This window comes from Podarcis bocagei (assembly GCF_964188305.1).
Source record: "Podarcis bocagei genome assembly, chromosome: 13".
NCBI lineage: Eukaryota > Metazoa > Chordata > Lepidosauria > Squamata > Lacertidae > Podarcis > Podarcis bocagei.
Window position 1 is genome coordinate 14,175,402 of NC_138138.1, and position 20,453 is coordinate 14,195,854.

At 45.5% G+C, this 20,453-nt stretch overlaps 1 protein-coding gene and 1 long non-coding RNA gene across 6 annotated transcripts in view; one reads left to right on the forward strand and one right to left on the reverse strand.

The window, feature by feature from the left end:
• The first annotated feature begins 3,071 nt into the window (after positions 1-3,071).
• On the forward strand, positions 3,072-9,735 carry LOC308571409. Its single transcript, XR_014001399.1, has 2 exons — positions 3,072-7,058; positions 7,908-9,735. It is a non-coding gene; the product is annotated as an uncharacterized lncRNA (long non-coding RNA).
• The window catches only part of PCGF2 (polycomb group ring finger 2), a 39,328-nt gene continuing 28,412 nt past the window's right edge, over positions 9,538-20,453 (reverse strand). For 4 of the 5 annotated variants that reach the window (XM_081166563.1, XM_081166566.1, XM_081166565.1 and 1 more), the window contains exons 4-10: positions 17,448-17,503; positions 16,976-17,026; positions 16,736-16,844; positions 14,600-14,648; positions 13,685-13,783; positions 12,452-12,532; positions 9,538-10,124 (exon numbers count right to left, since the gene is read on the reverse strand). In XM_081166563.1, coding sequence (XP_081022689.1) covers positions 9,765-10,124; positions 12,452-12,532; positions 13,685-13,783; positions 14,600-14,648; positions 16,736-16,844; positions 16,976-17,026; positions 17,448-17,503 — 805 coding nt within the window. In that variant the 3' untranslated portion in view covers positions 9,538-9,764. The remainder of the gene's footprint in view (positions 10,125-12,451; positions 12,533-13,684; positions 13,784-14,599; positions 14,649-16,735; positions 16,845-16,975; positions 17,027-17,447; positions 17,504-20,453) is intronic. The other variant, XM_081166562.1, reaches the window with a different exon arrangement.

Here is a 20,453-nt window from a genome sequence, read left to right on the forward strand (position 1 = left end):
TGGGGGGGGGTATTATTGGGTTATTGCGTTTATCTTTATTTTATATACTGTCATCTTTTTATGTCAACCGCCCTGAGGCCTGCCTTATTTTTCCATGTATAAGACTAGGTTTTTTTAACCAAAAAATTAGGTTTAAAATTGGGGCCTGTCTTATACATGTGTAGTACTGAGTGATGTTTTCTTAATTTGGAGTCCCCAAAAATAGGAGGCGTCTTATATATGGGGGTGTCTTATAGACGGAAAAATATAATAGAAAAATGACATTTTATATTGAATGTTCTTGTTCTTTGCCATACCTAACCCAGGGATTTGCTGTTTAATCTTTCTTTCCTTGTGCTTGATGACTTGACATGCCATCTTTTAAAAATAATGAATAAAATTTTCTATGAACGCAAACAAAAAAGAAGAAAAACGATCTCCCCGCTGAGGCAACACAAGCTCTGGAGAATTTGGGTAATGAGCCATGGCGCTAGAATGAGAGATCAGCTCATCAGCACACAGCCTCTAAGACTCTCACCGTTGCCACAAAAATCCCCAAATTAAATCCAAATAAGGAGAGAGAATTCAAAGAGTTAGTGGAACAACTTTTGAAAAGTGTCTGGGAGTGAAATAAGGGAGTCCACTTATCCAAGGCTGGTATTGACAGATCTCCAACGCAAATTCTTCTTGCCCTTCTATAGCCTTTCAAATGACAAGTATTCGTTTATTTAGTGACAGCACACCATAGGATGTAATGCAGATGCTTTCAAAAAATGCATTTTGCTGCCACCACGTGGCCAGAGATGGTTTTGGTTATCGCGTCCCTCGAATTCAGCTGAATTGACACTTCTGAAACTCCCTGATCCAAAATGCTATGCTACTCACCTCAGTGATGTTTTGAAAGCAGCTCTGTGTCCAGCAAGAACACAGCTTGATAATAGCACGTCAGGTGATGAGTGTTCAATTGGCGTATCTATAATTGAGGTATTCTCTTCAAAAATAATGCATTATCCAGACTCGGGAGGTAACCCAATGGGTCCCACCACAACTTCCACAACTGCTTGAGGTGCCTCTTCCTTCCAAATTCATGATCTCTATTTCCCTCCCTACTCTCTTGCCCTTCCCTACTCTTCTCACTTGGCTTTTAGCTCTTGATGTTTCCATTACCTGGATGTCAAGACGGATGAATGATGCAGCGAGAAAACAACTAAAAAGGAGGCGCAGAATGCCAGCTGGTGGAGGTACAGGTTTCTGCCATGGCTGCACCTAACCCAAATAAGGATCCTGTGTATTTCTGCATTTTTGTGTTCTATCTGTAGTACACAGCCCAGAAATCTTTAAATTGCTCTGTTAGCACAGGGATAACACAGGTAACTTGCAGGGATAACACAGGTTTACCTGGCCTGCTGGAAGAAGAAGAAGAAGAAGAAGAAGAAGAAGAAGAAGAAGAAGAAGAAGAAGAAGAAGAAGAAGAAGAAGAAGAGTAGTAGTAGTAGTAGTAGTAGTAGTAGTAGTAGTAGTTTGGATTTGATATCCCGCTTTTATCACTACCCTAAGGAGTCTCAAAGCGGCTCACAATCTCCTTTCCCTTCTTCCCCCACAACCAACACCCTGTGAGGTGAGTGGGGCTGAGAGACTTCAAAGAAGTGTGACTGGCCCAAGGTCACCCAGCAGCTGCAAGTGGAGGTGCGGGGAAGCGAATCCGGTTCACCAGATTATGAGTCCACCGCTCTTACCCACTACACCACCCTGGCTCTGGAGTTCAGCATGCAATGGAGAAATTGGAATTCCTGTCCCAGATTTGCACCCATAGCTAAGTGGTTGTGTGGTGCTCACTGTGGACTGTGGCTATATTATGTGGCTCTATGTCTGCATACACACTTATCGGGCAATTGCAGCTCTTACAGGATCATTTGTGGGTTCTGAAAAGTGCCAGCAGTTCTGCATGTACTTGCCAGTGCAGAGAGTACACTGTTGTCGAAATCAGCCAAAAGTGAAATCCCAAGATTATGAAGCGTTCTTCAAATAGGAAACAGCAAAATAAGAGACAGGGGTTTGATGCAAATGCACATGTTGTACTTGCTGTACTTGCTGTTCAGGAATGTTTTTGAAACACTACCACCTGGCATGTACATTGGGATTTTAAAACTGCATGCCTTGTTATTGTTTGTGTGTCTGTGTAGAATTGTGTTCGTGCTGCAACTGATGTACAAAACAACAAAAACTGCAGAAGGTACAAAATCCAGCTTCCTGCTAATCTTACCCTTTTAAAATATAAATAAATAAAAGGCAAATTTCTAGTCCTCATTGGCTTTGAACACTTGAAACTGTGTAGACGCCTGATAAAATCTCAGACACCAGACAGGTTACTAAATAAGATTTTTGGTGGTTGTGGGTGGGGCTTTAACGTCCTTGGAATGCCCAGACAGAACAAAATTCCAATGCATCTGAACAGAATCAGAATGTTATGCAAAAGGAGGGGTTATGCAGATGGGCTCTGTTTGATCGCAAACCATCTTTTCTTGGCAGTTTTAAAATTGTGTTAAATGTTTTTGCAGAGTTACTGGTAGGGCTGCACTTGAAAGAAATTGAGAGATTGTTTGGGGGATGGGGAACGCTTAGCACACAAGGAACAAACTAGATAGGAAGTTAAATACAACAAGCAGCTTTTTAAAATGCAAGGAGGAGGAGGAGGCTGATTGTTATCAGGATCACAGCAGATTGGAAGGACGTCTCCCCTGTTTCAGTCCCAAGGAAAATTCCTCCTTTGAAACTACTACAGTATTGGGATTGGAAAGCTACTATCGGTGCTTCCCTCATTGAAAGGGTTAAGCTGCTCACACACTCACCCAGCTGCTATTTGCGGGTTTTTTAAAAATGGTGCCTGTTAAATGCAAAGACGTATTCAATGTCACTTCTAGTTTCGGCCTCACTGAAAACATATATACACAGTAGCAGTTCTGTGGTACCAAATCCAACGGCAAATCCTAAGGTGTCAAAACCATTAGGAAGGAAGATAAGGCAATCATGATGCAATAAGCAAGTAGCATAATAATCAGAGAAATCCCTTTATCTAGTTGCTGCCATAGATATTTCATACTCTACCACCAAGTCCGGAACAACATCCATCACCCTATTGTCTTGAAACTGATAAGAGGCTTCAGCTCTTCATTGGGGTGAAGCAATTTGGGGCCCCCTTTGCAAAGCTTAGGATTTTGTGGGCTAGCGATGGGGGAGAAAAAACTTGCAAAGCACAACAATGCCAGACACCGGAGCTGAAGGACAAAGTTGTAGCATTTATTACCATTTACAAACTGTCTTATTGATACAAATGTTTTAACCAATAACAATATATGAATATCAGAATATATTACAGCACATTAAAACATCATACAGGTTTGCAAACATACAGAGCGATTTGGCTTGTACCATATTAAAAAAATGTACAAAAAAGGTTGTTGGGGTGGGGGTGGGGAGCTCAGAAGAGAAAAACGTGAGGCCTTCCGTCGCCTTGGTTATTTCACTCGGTATGTACAAAGTTAATGCGCAGGTGGGAAACACCTTTTGGGTGTTTGAAGTCCAGAAAATCTTAAAACATGGTGCAACGCCAGTAGCAAGGCCAAAGTTCGGTCTCGGCCAACGAGAAAGAGAGGAGCAATAGGACTGGTCAATAAAATGTGCATGTGTTTCTGTAAATTCTTCCTGTTGGCCCCTCTGGGCCTCCTATACTTCCTTGTAAGGGGGTAAAAAAACTGGTTATCTTATGGGTTGGCGGATGGAGGCGCCAGAACCAAATCCAGCCCACTGGGAGGTGCCGCCTTCACCCACACCAGTTGCCAACCTAGAGGCAAGAGATGCAGACAAAGTGGCGTTTTGCCAGCAGGCTGTTAGAGGAAACTGTCTTATTATACTGACCTTGTTTAGTTTATTGTCTACACCAGCAGTGGCTCTATAAGATTTCAGACAGAAGCATCTCCCAGCCTTACCTGAAAATGCTGTGGATTGAATCTGGACCTTCTGTCTGCAAGGGAATGCTCTACCACGAAGCCATTTTTAAAGGAGGACCACGGTTGTTATGTTCCCTACGAGGTGGTGGCATAAGGCATGCCTCTCCCCAGTGACTTCAGATCCCCCAAATGCAGGAACCGTCACCTTCACAATAGAGCTTGTCAAATCAGGGGGTGTGTGTGTGTGTGTGTGTGTGTGTGTGTGTGTGTGTGTGTAGTTGCTACGAGGCTTCCCCCTACATACACAGACACCCTTGACATTATGGCATTGCTGCAAATGCTGCTTAGAACACAGTGTGACAAAACTGCAAGGTTCTATTTTTTATATATAAAGAATCTCAAGAAAACTAATGCTCAAGCCTGCGGCCAGGACAAGCAGCAAGGAGCGGGAAATTATGAGGAGCAGATTAGGAAAAAGAGCCTTCCTCACTCTAAGAGGAGCTCAGGTGTAGAACAAGTTGCTTTTGGGATGCTAAACTTTTGGACATGCCTTCGGTTTCAGAGGAAGTGGATGTGCCTTCCAATGGCTATTAGCCACAATTACAAAACTGGAAACTCCAGGAGGCAACATCCCTTTCACTGGCAGATTCTGTCGACCACAGATATGCCAAGAACCCGAGCAGCAAGGTTTTGTTTCTCTCTGTCTGGCAGTTGCCTTCCTCGCTAGGCGGCAAACCGCCTTGGAAAGCAAGGGAAACTAGTGATGTGATCTGTGACACGGTGCAGGAAGAGGGCAATCAGAGGTGCCAGCTGTTTACAGAGAGAAAAGTTAACCAAAAATATCTCACTGGGCTGCCACACAAACCTAAGCAGCTCTTTGGTCAGAGTGCCGGGACAAGTAAACCTTGAGTCCGACCCAGCAAGACGATTCAGATGTGCTGGTCCTCTGTGAAGTGGGACTGGAAAGGAGGGTTTTGGGGGTCCTTCCCAGGACTATGATTCTTCCTCCTCACTTCAAATGCAGTATGTCAATGGCAAGAGCAAGGGGAAATGTATTATTATTATAGTCATCTTCCAAATGTCACGTTGTGCAAGGCCCCACATATCCCTAGATCAGCTTCCTATTCTTAGCAGTGGCTTCTGCTGCACAGTGGTCCTGATGCAGAGCAGCAGGGTAACAACAGCAGACTTGGACCCATCCTATTGCACCGGCAGATGACCTGTATCCCAGGTGTGTCCCTCCCCTTGATGGAAGACACTCTGATTCAGAAGTGAAAGGGGAATATATTTTTTGTGTTATTCCCCCTTCCCTCCACAGCCCTTGCCTCCCTATGCCTCCCAATCTGCTGAAGATGGTTGAGGATCCCCTTAGAACAGTGTGGGAGGTAGTGCAAGGGGATGTCGGAGAAAGGGTGAATTAAATAAAATAAAATAAAAACACCTCCTCTCCCCCTCTGCTCAAGCAGGAACAAATAACCCTTCCATCAGCACAGGTACACAATAGGGTACGACCCCTTGTTTATAAGTTTGGGTGACATGGGGTAAGACTTGGGAGTCCAGGTGCATTGCCAGGTTGCCAAACGTGTTCTCCGCTGCACATCTTGGTCTCAGTGCACGTTGAGCACAACAGATCCACCTGCAAAAACTTCCGAGGACGGATTGCCTTTGTGAGGTCGGCCGCTCTTGTGAGCCAGCCGGTGGTGGGGAAAGCCTATCAAAAGTTCCTTTGACATTCAGGAATACAAAATGTGCTTGTGTCAAGTTAGCCCTTCCTAACTTACATTAAAAAAAGGAAGATGATCACCCTGGCAGCTTTTGCCAACTTGTTGCCCCCTCCGGACTACAACTCCCATCAGCCATGCTGGCAGGGGCTGATGGGAGTTGTAGTCCAAAGCATCTGGATGCGAACAGGCTTGGCGAAGGCTGCCCTCTGGGATCGCTTTTCTTCCAATCAGAAAAAAGGGGAGAGGATTCAAGCTGACGGAAGAATAGAACTCTTCCCGCTGGAAGTTGTGCGTTTCCACCTGGCAGCCTTGAAAACACAAGTCAGCAAATGAAAAGACATTGTCTTCCCCCAACCCCACCCCACCCAGTTAAAACCACAAAACCCTCTTCTGTCACCCCAGCGGATCAAGCGGTAGGTTTCCTTTTCAAAGGCACTGTATTTATTTCTTTGAAACTCGTTTTACAAGCAGGGTGAATGAGAAAAGGGAGGCTTTGAGGGGGGGGAGAGAGATGCAGAACAGGATCCCTCAAAGTCTACAAGTTGTTTCTCATCTCAAGAGCCAGTTCAAACAAAAACTTGGCATGAGCCAAATCGGGCCGCCCCCCAAGCGCATCTGCTTGCGTAACTATAACGCAAACAGCTGCAAGAATGTGGGTCTTGGCTGCCCCAGATCTCACGAACTCAAGGTATGCATGCTCCCAGCCTCCAAGATGGGTAGAAGTTTCCATGACCAAGTTTTATGGACTCCTGGTTCCAAAGTTACTGCTACTCCCTGAAAGCACACACGTGGGCCAGATCAACACCGCAAATCTAAACTGTTTCCAACTGTCATTGCTCCCAGCCAAGAAATCATTAAATGTGTGCAAGCTGGTTTTCTGGAGAAGACCGAAAAACCCGCCGCACGTAACCATCTGTCTTTTGACCAGTGGAGGTGAACCGGCTGGTCTGCAACTCCCATCATCCTTCACTGCAGGCCAAGCTGACTGGGGTTCATGGGAGTCAGGAGTCATACAACAGGTCACTGCAGGCTGTTCGCCACCCCTGCTCTCGACCATGGCCAGCCAATGTCCCTGGGCGGTTCACATCCTGGGTGTGAAAATGCTCTGCTCGTTCTTCCCCAGTATACTACCTCTGAATATGGAGGGCTCCACTTCTGTCTTCGACGACTTCAAGCCCTGAGAACTGTAGGCCAGTAAATGGCCAATAGCTATCTCTAATGACACAGCCACACAGAGGGGTGTATTCAGCTAAGTCTTGCTCAAAGAAAACCCAATGTAATCAAGTGAAGTCCTGTCCATTAACTTCATTCAATGTGTCTGCTCTGAGCAGAGCTAGCGTCAGATACAACCTCATGCCGTTAAAGCGCATGACATCCCCTCAAAAACCATATGAATGATAGGTGTAAGGTAAAGGACGCCTGGACAGTTAAGTCCAGTCAAAGGCGCCTATGGGGTTGCGGCGCTCACCTCGCTTTCAGGCCAAGGGAGCCGCGTTTGTCCACGGACAGCTTTTCGGGTCATGTGGCCAGCATGGCTAAACTGCTTCCAGTGCAATGGGACACCGTGACGGAAACCAGAGCACACAGAAACATAGTTTACCTTCCCACTGCAGCTATACCTATTTATCTACTTGCACTGGCGTGCTTTTGAACTGCTAGGTTGGCAGGAGCTAGGACAGAGCAACAGGAGCTCGCCCCATTGCAGGGATCCTAAACACCAACCTTCTAATCAGCAAGCCCAAGAGGCTCCGCAACGCCATAGTTGCCTTTGACTGGACTTAACCGTCCAGAGGTCCTTTACCTTGTTTTACCTGATAGGTGCTACGATTCCCAGCACACTCAATAAAACTGCAGTTTCCAGGATTCTTGGGGTGGGGCGAGGAGCTGTGTGCTTTAAACGTGTGTGAAATAGGTGGTGTGAATGTGTCCTAAGAAAACGCACTCTCCGTAACCCCCCCCCAAAAAAATCCCAGGTCTGTTGGCGGGACGGCTGAAGTGGTTGGAAACAGAAGTGAAGATCAGTCCTCCTGAGAGACAGGCAGAGATGTCTGGCACAAAGGAACAGAATTGATGTCGGCTGGGGGTGGGAGTGGAAGGAGTCATGGTTCAAAATGTCTGGAGGATTGACCAGGAGGAAGCCATGTTAAGCACAAGGCACTATGTCCACTGTAACAGCGTCACTGGCAACGCCACACCTGTATGGGTTTTGGGGATGTGACGCCAGTAGTGGTTGGCCTCACCAGATGCAACATTTAAGGTAAAAAGGTAAATGACCCCTGGACGGTTAGGTCCAGTCAAAGGCGACTATGGGGTTGTGGCGCTCATCTTGCTTTCAGGCCGAGGAAGCCAGTGTTTGTCCACAGACAGCTTTTCGGATCATGTGGCCAGCAGGACTAAACCGCTTCTGGCACAACAGGACACCGTGACGGAAACCAGAGTGCACAGAAACGCTGTCTATCTTCCTGCTGCAGTGGTACCTATTTATCTACTTGCACTGGCATGCTTTCGAACTGCTAGGTTGGCAGGAGCTGGAGCAGAGCAACGGGAGCTCACTCCGTCGCAGGGATTTGAACCGCCAACCTTCCGATCGGCAAGCCCAAGCGGCTCAGTGGTTTAGACCACAGCGCCACCCACGACAGTTGCCACCTGCAACATTGCACTACTGCGGGCATAGAAACAGGCAGGAGAGGGGAATGTGCGGAACTCGCCGCTCCAAGGACATCCCAGTCCACATGTTGGGTTTGAAAGGCAGACAGAAGAAGCGGCCCCTGCGACTAACAAAACAGCCAGACATCTTGGCAGGCCTTGCTTGTGGCCTTGCTTGTGAAGCTCAGGGTGCCACGCTAGCCTGGGTCCCTGTGTGTGAGACAATTCGCATTGCATTTCACGGAACCTGTCCCTCCACCAATGGCCCAAGGCCCACCTTCAGACCTGAACATTGTGGGGCTAAGCTTCTGGTCCTCAGCCCTATCTCAGCTGCCCCTCTGTTCCTAGCTGCCATGTTTTGTCACATGGCTGCTTGCAAACCAGCAGTGGCTGTTGGCCTTTCGCATCATTAAAGGAAGGAGACCGGCGGCGTCAACCCTTCTGATGTGTGTAGGTGTCCAGACCTCTCCTTCAGGCTTTATAGCTGCATCTCGGCTCTGCAGGAGACCACGGGAGGTATAGATGAGGGAATATGAGGCTAAAGCTGTGTACACTCTACACCTCTAAAGCACGCTCAAAGCACATTATTTCCCTCCAGGAATTCTGGGCACTGTAGTTAGCCACTCAGAGTTAGCTCCCAGCAACCCTTAACAAACTACAGAATTCTTTGAGAGGGTGGGGGAATGTGCTTCGGATGTGCTTTCAAGCAGGTGAGAGCAATCTTTGGCCCTCCAGATGAACTCCTGTCGCCTCTGGCCATTGGCCATGCTTGCTGCGGCGGATGGGAGCGACACACGGAGAACCAAAGGTTCCGCACATCTTTAAAGGCATTGCGCTTGTGTAGCCGGGGGGGGGGGGTGGCGCTGAAAGGAAGCGTAGGTGGAGACAGCAAGGGTGCCGAAGGTGGCGCCCTCTAAATACTGTTGGACTACAACTCCCATCGTCCCTTTCCCTCAGCCTGTGCTGGTTAGGACTCATGGGAGTTGAAGTCCAGAAACACTGGGTTGGAACCAGATTCCGTGACGGTGCATAAGTCAAAGGACGAAGAAAGCATGAGAAAGCCACGTGTACTTCTAATACAGGAAGCCTGCTTGATTCAGAACTGTGCGTTTTTCTCTTTCGGGGACTGTGCATTAAATCTGACTACAAACAGAGGGCACAAATAAAAAAGAGTTTTTTAACAGGAAGGGGCTGCCGCTTTAACACAGATGACATCATGCAGTTACAGGAGCACTTTAAAAAAAAATTAAAAAAGGGGGAGGACACATCGGGTTTTTTGTCTTTTTGCCTTTTTTTCTTCTTAAATTAAATCAGGTCGATTGATAGAAAATAAGTATGTATAATTTCCCCACCCACCACCCACCCCACCCCTCCACTGCCCTTATCTACACATAATATACTTATTTATAAAACGCGAGATCCAGCCAAGAAGGAGAAGGGAAGAAAAAGAAAAAGGTGTCCCGTCCCTTTAAGTCAAAGCCGACATGGTGGGGCCGCCATTTACCATTGCCTTGCGCCCCCTGCTGGCCAAGGGTTGCATCTGGTGGCAGTTCGAAGTGCCGTTGAGCATGGTCCCGGGCGCAGGGTTGGCGGGGATGCTCACCGTGGTGGTGTTGGAGCTGGGCGAGCCGTGGGAAGGGGTGGCAGGGCTTGGCAACGAAGAGGAAGTGGTGGCCGGCAAGGTGGCCGGGCTGTTCGCCTTGTCGCTGACAGACTCGCACTCTGACGCGCCGCTGGTATTGGTGCATTCGGAGTTGGGGAGCTGGGAGGAGAGTTTTAGCCTCTTGCAGGCTGGCTGGACACGGTATTTCAGAGGGAGAGGGCCATTCTGCAGAGGGAGAGCATAGACGTAACATTTCATCTTCTTCACAGCTTGGCTGCAACCATTTTAAAAGGTAAAGGGACCCCTGACCATTTGGTCCAGTCGCGGACGACTCTGGGGTTGTGGCGCTCATCTCGCTTTCTTGGCTGAGGGAGCCGGCGTACAGCTTCCAGGTCATGTGGCCAGCATGACTAAGCCGCTTCTGGCAAACCAGAGCAGCGCACGGAAACAACGTTTACCTTCCCGCCGGAGCAGTACCTATTTATCTACCTGCACTTTGACGTGCTTTCGAACTGCTAGGTTGGCAAGAGCAGGGACTGAGCAACGGGAGCTCACCCCGTCGCGAGGATTCGAACCACCGACCTTCTGATTGGCAAGTCCTAGGCTCTGTGGTTTAACCCACAGAGCCACCCACGTCCCACCTGTAACCATTTTACTCCCCTTTTAAACCCCCCTTTTTATATGCACCAAGACAGAAGGACACATTGATGATAAAATGGCTGTTAAAACTAACAGGGACTTAGCCAAGAGGGCAAAACTGGCATGTTTTACCAGAGAAAGGTCATTGTTAACATTTGTTAAAGATTGAAGTCTTATACAAACTTGCAACATATGAACAACTTGCATATAAATGCAGACTTGCCATGGACCAATTCAATGATATGTGGAATCCATTCTTGCAAATACTGTAATAGGTTAAGATTTGGTAAAGTACAATAACAACTTTAGAAAGCATAAAGTTTTGGGGGTTTTTCCCCGTCCCCCCATTATTTTCCCTTCTACACGGGTGCTATTTCTCTTTCTCTTTTTCTCTTTTTTATTTGCGTCTCATCATGCTCAGCGCACATATAATTATGTACTTTTTGAACTTGTTCAATAAAGATGTCTAAAAAATAAAAATAAAAGATTGGAAACCTCTCATAGACTTTCTGCGTAAAAAAGAAAATGAAATAATAGCACCTGGATTTGAGGAATGAAGATAATGTTTGATTATAGAAAGTGGCTTTGTCAACTGTTAGATTGGATTGGACGAAGTGATTATTGTTTTCATATAGCGGACAGATGAAGAATTGGACGTTATTTATTTTTTACTTCTCTATTTCCTCTCTCCTCCCCCCCCCTCCCCCACGCCTTTTTGTGTTTTTATTGTATCTATATAAAAGTTTTGGTTGGTTAAAAAGAGACTCCTTAAAGGGAGTGAAAGGCGAGATATCAAATCCAAACTCTTCTTCTTCTTAAAAAAAGGGAAAAGATATTAAGTTTTATTCTTTTCTCTATAAACCTTAATAACATTTTTTAAAAAAAGACTATTTCCTTTCCTCTACTCTAACTTCTTCCTCCAGATATGAGGGCCAACGTAACATTTTCAATTCTTAAAGGTAAAGGTAAAGGGACCCCTGACCATTAGGTCCAGTCGTGGCTGACTCTGGGGTTGTGGCGCTCATCTCGCTTTCTTGGCCGAGGGAGCCGGTGTACAGCTTCCGGGTCATGTGGCCAGCATGACTAAGCCGCTTCTGGCGAACCAGAGCAGCGCATGGAAACGCCATTTACCTTCCTGCCGGAGCGGTACCTATTTATCTACTTGCACTTTGACGTGCTTTTGAACTGCTAGGGTGGCAGGAGCAGGGACCGAGCAACGGGAGCTCACCCCGTCACGGGGATTTGAACCGCTGACCTTCTGATCGGCAAGTCCTAGGCTCTGTGGTTTAACCCACAGTGCCACCCCCATCCTAAATCCCAAATGCTAATTTGGCATTTGTTTTCATTGTTGTTTTCAGATGTAACAAACAAGACGTACCCTTCCATCCCACTTGGTGGGTTCTGAATGGAAGATACACTTGCTCCTCGTTCTCAAATGAGTTCTGTCTCAGACCTTGAGCCAACTTGGGTCACAACTCAAATTTCTTCTGCTTTTATTTGTCTCTTATGAATGTACGGAATGCTGCCTTACCATGAATGAAGCTGTTGGTCCATCTTGCACAGTCTGTACCAGGGTTTCCCAAAGCTGGACTACAATACCCATCATCCCTGACCACTGGTCCTGCTAGCTAAGGATGATGGGAGTTGTAGTCCAAAAACAGCTGGAGACCCATGTTTGGGTAACACTGGTCTATACGAAGGTACAGCGGCTCTCGGGGGTTTGGGACAAGAGTCTTTCACTGGAGATGTTGCTATGTCAGTGCAGACAACACTGAACTAAATGAACCAACGGTCTGACTCAGGACAAGACAGCTTCCTATAGCCATCTGTCATTTATGATCTAGTTGAGATTCCTGCATTGCAGGAAGTTGGGCTAGATCAACCTTAGGGGTCGCTTCTCTCTACGCACTTACCCGTCGCCAAGGATAGATATAAGTTATGTCCATTAGGGTATAGTATTCCTTCAGAGGTTCATCTTCATAGAGAACTTCCACCTAACAGATTTAATAACACAAGTAAAGAAATTCTGAGTTACATGGCAGGCACAGATGAATAAATACTGGGCACAGATTTAAGTCTCCTGAGCATCTTTCTCTCTCTCTCTCTCTCTCTCTCACACACACACACACACACACACACACATATATATACACACACACACACACATACACACACACACACACACACACACACACACACACTTTTATTAGATTTTCTGTTTTGCAATTTAGAATACTCTTTTAAACAATCTTAAAATAGCAGTGACTTCTCTTCTCTATCCATGGTTCATTCTGCATATCATAAATCCCTGCATATTTTACAAAAACTATACCAATCAGTATTCCGTTATTACATCAATCAAAACTTATTTACACTGTTGAATTTATCTTAATGCTGCCATTCTTCTTTAAACATATGTTCTTCTTGTTCTCTTATTCTATGTATTAGGTCTGCAAGCTGCACATATTCAATCAGTTTAAGTTGCCATTCTTCTTTGCTTGGGACCTCGCTCGTTTTCCATTTGGGGGCTAACAAAACACAGGCCGCAGTAGTGGCATATATAAATAACCTTTTTTTGACACCTGGGAATTTCTGTCTGAATTATCCCCAACAAAAAGGACTCTGGTTGTTTTTTTCTTCTTTTTTCCTTTTTTGAAAAGTACTTTCAAACATTTTTTTTAATTTCATTATAGATTATATACTCTTTTATATACTCTTTTACCCTTTTACAGGTCCAAAGTCTCCTGAACATCTTCATCTTTGTTGCTGTTTTTTAAAGAAGTAATTTTCTAGCCCTTAAGCAGTAAAGAAAGGTTTGAAAGCATATGTCCCTTCCCCTAACTAGAAGTAAACTAAATTACGCAGAGCAAGCAAACAGAGACATGTTTTCTCAATCTGCACAGTTCGTTTGGGTTTGGAATTTGGCAAACCTCTGTTGCTAAAAAAAACTATATAAGCCTTCAGAGCGAAGCCAGTTCTTCGGCAGGAAGAAAGCATGCACACTTAAAACGCTGTTTGCACGTTTTGCTGTTTGCTTATTTTATAATGAGTGTGGAACTGGAGCTTCCTTGATGTGCAAATAGTTTTGAACATGCAGCATCAACCTTGGCCCGGGGAAAATGTGATAGCATTTGATAGAAACTCACTTTGTATTTGCTGGGAACATCCATCTTGTTGCGGAGGAACTTAGCCAGGTGCATGATCGTCATAGCGGCAGGGCAACGGAGGAATCTCATGCTGTTCTTCTAGGGAGGAATATGAGAGAGAAAGCGAGGGAGGGAGGGGAGGGAGAGAGAGAAAGTGAGAGAAAATGTTTTATTGGGAGAGGGCTAGGCAGCTGGAGCAGGCAGAGTCGTTGAAATATGTATTGAAGCAGCTGTAAATCTGCCAAAAGGCAAGGATACCGGGGAAGGGGGCAGGGGGAGGAGTCCGGGAAGGGTCAGAGGTCACAGGCAAAGGACACCCTTGTAATCTATATACCGTTGGAGGGGGGAGGGAAAGCACAACATCTGTGGGGGGAGGGAAACAGAATCCGAAATTTAAAAAGAGGAAAGGAGAAAGTTGGAGTATATCCTAGCACAGCCACAGAAACAGGGAAAGGGACACAGCAAAGGTGAAAGCAGGAAGGAAAGAAAAATGGACTAAATAGAAAAGAAAAATTGAAAGTCAAATTGAGGGGAAAGGTTGGAGGTGGGAAGCAAGAGGAGGCAGTGTAGGGGGCTTTTGAGGTATTGAGCGCTAACTTGATTCATCATGATTTACGCCCAGAGGACATAAAAATCCTAATTAAGATTGGGGTGACTTGCGATTGGTTCCTAAATATGAAATATTAATGGAAAGGGCCTCCCGGTTGGAGGACGACCACCTTGAGCCCCTGCACCTCTCACTTTAGAGATCACCACCTATGGAACAACTCTGGGATCCCAGCTGAGAGGACACGGCTTCCAGGCAGCCCCTGAACCTCTTATTTTATGAATTCAATAATTTGAGGGCATGCAGGGGACATGGGATTCTCCCACATTTCTAAAGCATTATTCAAGGGCAGAAGCTACATAGCTCACCTTGTCTTTCTCTGTGTTCCCATTCTCAACAGTCCCTTTGTTTTCTTCTCTGAGAGAGAGAAATAGGGGGAATTAATGAAACACACACACACAAGAGGACGGACCAGTTTATCCAGGCCTTTGTGGGTCCAGAACTTTGGTTATTTCTGCACACTTCAGCCATATGTGGAAGATCACAATCAAAAGCAAGGTCCCAGGAGCAGCCAGTAGAGTGGGGCAGAGCCATCCTCCTGTCAGCAGTCTTGCTGCAACTTACCTGGGCTCCAGACTGGCTTTGCTGTTGCACCCGCACAGCCCCAACCTCACCCACTGCTTCTGCAGTGCTGCGGTCAGGTGAGCAGCTTGGCAGCGCAACTTGAGCACACCTGTGTGGCACCGCTCCAGATATGGTTGGATTAGGATTCTTTCCCAGCAACAATCACTTCCAACCTGCTTTGGAATTTGCACTGGTAGGATGTTCTTTTTAAAATGTTGTTTCACACTAAACTAGAACTCAGAAAGAGCAGGACTTCTTCTCTTTCTGCTAATATTTGAAGAGGGCAGGTTGTGGGGAGGGGGAATGGACACACTAGTACCAGCCACGTTTTTAAAAATCTTGGGAGTTCTCCAGTGATTTCTAGGGGTACCTTTGACTTCTTTCTCCAGGAATATTTTACAATAACTTCTCAGAACGAAACAGAAAAGGACCTCTCCAGACAGCAAGATGGTTACTTCTGTTTTATCTCTGTGTCTCTCTTCCTCCATCTGTCCCCTTTCCCGCTTTGCTGTCAGTTCCCACCCCCCGATTCAACCAACATTCTGTACCACTGAGCCTTTAGAAAGTGTTTGAGCTCCTTAGGTCTTCGGTACTGTTTATTATCTGTTGCTGTTTTTCTTTTGTTTTCATAGTGCTCTTTTTATTATTATTCTGTGATAGGTATTGTTCTGTACAGTCGTACCTTGGAAGCCGAACACCTTGGCTCCCGAACAAATCAGCTACCAAGCTATTGAAACCCAGAAGCGGGTTTTCAGGTTTTCGAACAATTTTTAGAACCTAAACATCTCCTGCAGCCAATTAGGAACCGCACTTTGGTTTTCAAACGGTTCTGGGAGTCAAAGGGACTCCCAGAACGCATTCTGTTCAAAAACCAAGGTACCACTGTATTGTGGTTTTAGCCTTCATTGTAAACTGTCCAAAGAACAACGCTGACTGACCAATACAGAAGTGTAGGATGTAAGGGAATAAATTAATTAATTTGCAGCAAATGTTCCCTAAGCCTAACCTCACCTAACAAGAGCTTTAAGCCACAAGGGCGATTCCATCTCCTGGTGGGTGTGGGGCAAATCAGATGCACACAACTATTGTGATGTGTGTTTCCACTTGATCTCTGTTGTGTACCCTATTAAAATCATGTTTTCATCAGCAATATTGTTCAACAGTAGTATAGTGCAGATAGATTGTGTCTACCCTGGGAGATTATAATACGTACATGCACACACACACATGACTCCTATACTGTCTTTCAGTAACAAAGTTTCCTCCTCTTAGTCCTGGCCACATCCTTCTTATTGTATGATAGAACAAACAAACAAACAAGCAAACAAAAAGCAATATCGCATTATGAAAACTTTGATTGTTCCCTGCACAGGCCTAGACTTGTTTATTATTAAATCATATGTATCCATCGCATTTTCAGTAAATGCCAAAACATAATGTTACATCACAAATACAATTATATATATAGTCGTACCTTGGTTGTTGAACGCCTTGCAACTCGAACGTTTGGCTCCTGAACGCCGCAATCCCAGAAGTGAGTGTTCCGGTTTGCGAACTTTTTTTGGAAGCCAAACGTCCGACGTGGCTTCCGCGGCTTCCGATTGAGTACAGGAAGCTCCTGCAGCCAATCAGAAGCCGCGCCTTGGTTTTTGACTGTTTTTGGAAGTCGAACGGACTTCCGGAACAGAATTCGTTTGACAACCAAGGTACGACTGTGCATAAGTGTGAGAGTGTAATACATACATTCTTTCAAAACATTAACCAAGCATAAATATATAAAATTTGTTAAAATATGTGTGTAGTAAAAAAAAAAAAAAAGACCAGGGCAAATTAAGAAAATTAAGTGAAATTATTCCCCTCATATTTTTTTCCTGTATTACCTGATTCCTTCATAGAACTCTATGGATAAGCTGACAATTTCATCGTCTGTCAGGTTCCCTTTCTCCTGTTCCGAAACTTCTCCCCGGTCTTCATTGGATCCATTAGGAACTAGACAAGCAAGCAATTGAGAGGAAAGGAGGAGACAGAGAAAAAATAAAGATCACACCTTTTTTGTGGGGTGTTTTTTTTAATGCATCACTGTTGACATGTAGGAGGGAAATTCATGAGAGACGCCATACCATCTGCCAGAGGGTATGCTGCGTAGAAATCACGTCGCCTCTTCATTTCATCTGCAGGCAAAAGCAAACAGTTAATTCATTTATTAGCATTTCTATCTTTCACTTATTCTGCAGGTGGGGCTACACATCACAGTGAATAAATAAATGCATTCATGTTTAGCAACACGCTACCATATAATTATTCATACATTTTAAATCACTGACTAAACGGAATACAAACAAAAGAACTAGAATTAAATTTGCATTAGGACCAAAAGCACAACAGCCATAGTTTCGAATACTATCTGTATTACTTAATGAGGTAATATTATAGTTGAATATTTGGCCCTACTCTGCTCAGTTATTTATATACTGTTCATCAGCCCTATATAATAATCAGATGGCTTCTTTTTCTAACTGCATCAAAGTCAACGGAAGCAACTTCTTAAAAACAAAACAGAAAAACAGCCACAAAATCTGAACATGTTCACACCTTTGAAAAGTCCTGGTACCAGCTTGTAGACTATGTCCTGTAGGGTTTTATCTGATCTGAAACATGAGGAGAAAAAGATGGGTTAGCAAAGGTCAATTGCAAGGGGGAAAGTGGGGGAGAATATTAAAATCCCAATTCAAATTCATTTTTGCTGTTGATAATAACAGAAACGGGACGCGGGTGGCGCTGTGGGTAAAACCTCGGCGCCTAGGGCTTGCCGATCGCATGGTCGGCGGTTCGAATCCCTGCGGCGGGGTGAGCTCCCGTCTTTCGGTCCCAGCTCCTGCCCACCTAGCAGTTCGAAAGCACCCCTAAGTGCAAGTAGGTAAATAGGTACCGCTTTATAGCGGGAAGGTAAGCGGCGTTTCCGTGTGCTGCGCTGGTGCCGGCTCGCCAGAGCAGCTTCGTCACGCTGGCCACGTGACCTGGGAGTGTCTCCGGACAGCGCTGGCCCCCGGCCTCTTAAGTGAGATGGGTGCACAACCCTAGAGTCGGACACAACTGGCCCGTATGGGCAGGAGTACCTTTACCTTACCTTTAATAACAGAAACATAGAGCAAGCCTCTCTTGCCCCAGTCCCACTGTATGGGCTTATTAAAACGAATAGCTACTCTAGTGCAATCCCTTCTGCAAACTGAACAGGAGGCATTGCAGCAAAGGCAGGAAGAAGAGGCTTAACATTTCAAAACACAGCACTCACTATCTCTGTTGCTTAATCGGACTTAGGGTGTTCCAACGCTTGCTACAAAATCTTTTTTTTCTTTTTAGTGCCAAGAGAACAGAAGTATGCCTAACTTTAGAAGATAAGCCTTTAGCCCCAGCATCTCTCATGCAGCCAATTCGGGACCAAATTCAGAACTGAATATTTCAGAGGATCAGTTCAGTTGGTTACGAGAGTGGCTATCAACAAAAGCTATTTTAAGCTACAGGTCTCCCAGTACTGACCTACACTTCAGCCAAAGTTTTTTTCCTTCGTGGCAATGGAACTTACAGCCCAGCCCACACCCTGTACCAGCCAGTCAGGAAGATTCATAGTTCACCCTTTCCTGCCGTGAGAAAACAATTATGCAAAATAAACACATAATGAAAACTTGTTGTAAGACACATAATGGGCAGGGGTGCCGGAGTTCAGGTGTTCTTGGCACCAAGTTTTGATTTCATTTAATGCACAGTTCCAGTGTTGCAATACTATTAACTGCTGCTTTGATCTATTGATGAAACATATAAATGTGTCAAAACCCCTCTGAATTTGGATTTACTGGGGGTAAGGGAGGCAACACACAATTATTTCTGTGTTGAACAGCATGCAGAGTTTGATTTAAAAGGCTGTGTGTGTGTGTGTGTGTGTGTGTGTGTGTACACACACACACACACACACACACACACACCAGACTGTGTTTGTTTTAATTTACAGCGTCACAATCTTCACACCGTTGGGCTGTCCTGAGCGCCCCCCCCCAATCCAATTTGGTAATGTTATTTATTACACATGCATATTGACTTTGTTTTGTGATTTATGGCAAGCTAATGAAAACAAGCTTTGTCCAGGGGCTGCGTGACTGGCAGCTAGGTTACAAGGAAAGCCATTATATTTCCTCGAGTCAATAAGACACTTAAGACATCCAGGACACCCTATTATTCCTGAGCTGCTATAAAGTGTGACGAGTCATGTCACCTCAACAGAGCCCTGAAGCCACCTGTTGCAACCAAGGGGCCTGGTAAAATAAAATATAAAAAGCCTCCCCCCCCCCAAAAAAATGCAATCATTCTAAGAAATCATTGGTGGGAAGGGAAGAGCAACCATGAACCACTGAACCAATGCACTTTGCCATACTGCTGCCTATACAGCTCCTGCAAACCCACCCCATTCTTCCAATCCATAATAATAATAATAATAATAATAATAATAATAATAATAATAATACCCTGCCCATCTGGCTGGGTTTCCCCAGCCACTCTGGGTGGCTTCCAGCAAAATATTAAAATACAATAATTCATCAAATATTAAAAGCTTCCCTAAAGAGGGCTGCCTTCAGATGTCTTCTAAAAGTCATATAGTTGTTTATTTCCTTGACATCTGATGGGAGGGCGTTCCACAGGATGGGTGCCACTACCGAGAAGGCCCTCTGCCTGGTTCCCTGTAACCTTACTTCTCACAGGGAGGGAACCGCCAGAAGGCCCTCGGAGCTGGACCTCAGTGTCTGAGCTGAGCAATGGGGGTGGAGACACTCCTTCAGGTATACTGGGCCGAGGCTGCTCTGCCCCTAGCAGAACATCAAAGCAACCCATCAAAGCATACCTGCTTCACAGATCAGTGCCTTATCAGTTTCCTTGTGAAATAAAGTAAAATACTGCCGTGTACTCCAGCATTGAGGCATACGCATGGCTTTTTAAACATCCTCCCTAAAAATCATAAAACTGCTTGGAGATTGGGGACATTCAGGGAAGCTGGAGAGGAAATCACAACTAATATACCCAGTACACCTGCTCTCAGTGGCACATTTGAAATCAATCAGAGGCTGCGGTCTCGCCATGGGGTCGCTAAACCCCAGTGACATTTCGCTGCACTTTTAACCTGGCACGTTTTCTCCCCTCTCGCATGCCTCTTTGCACTGGCAGCTCGCATCTGCCGGGTGGATGGGTGGGCGCATGCATGCGTCTGGGAGCGCGGATGTTCGTGGGCCTCCGAGGAGAGGCTGGTGGGAGCTCGGCTTGTAAATATTTTGCAGAACACCTGAAGTGTTACTAGAGAAATTAATTTGCACAGCGCAGGAGCTAAAAATACAACCAGAGAGATGCATCTGTGAGAAGTCGCCTTCTTGGTTTCTATGCCAACCATCTGCAGAGTTCAGTAAGGTGCGTCTGGCTTCCCCCAAAATCCAGACTAACAAGGAAGCAGCCGGATAACCACTTCAAAGCCAAGCATTGCTGGGCGGGCTTACTTTTGGAAAATAAACGTTTCATCAAAAAAAAATGCAAAGCCACAAAGGCAGGAGAGTTGGTGAT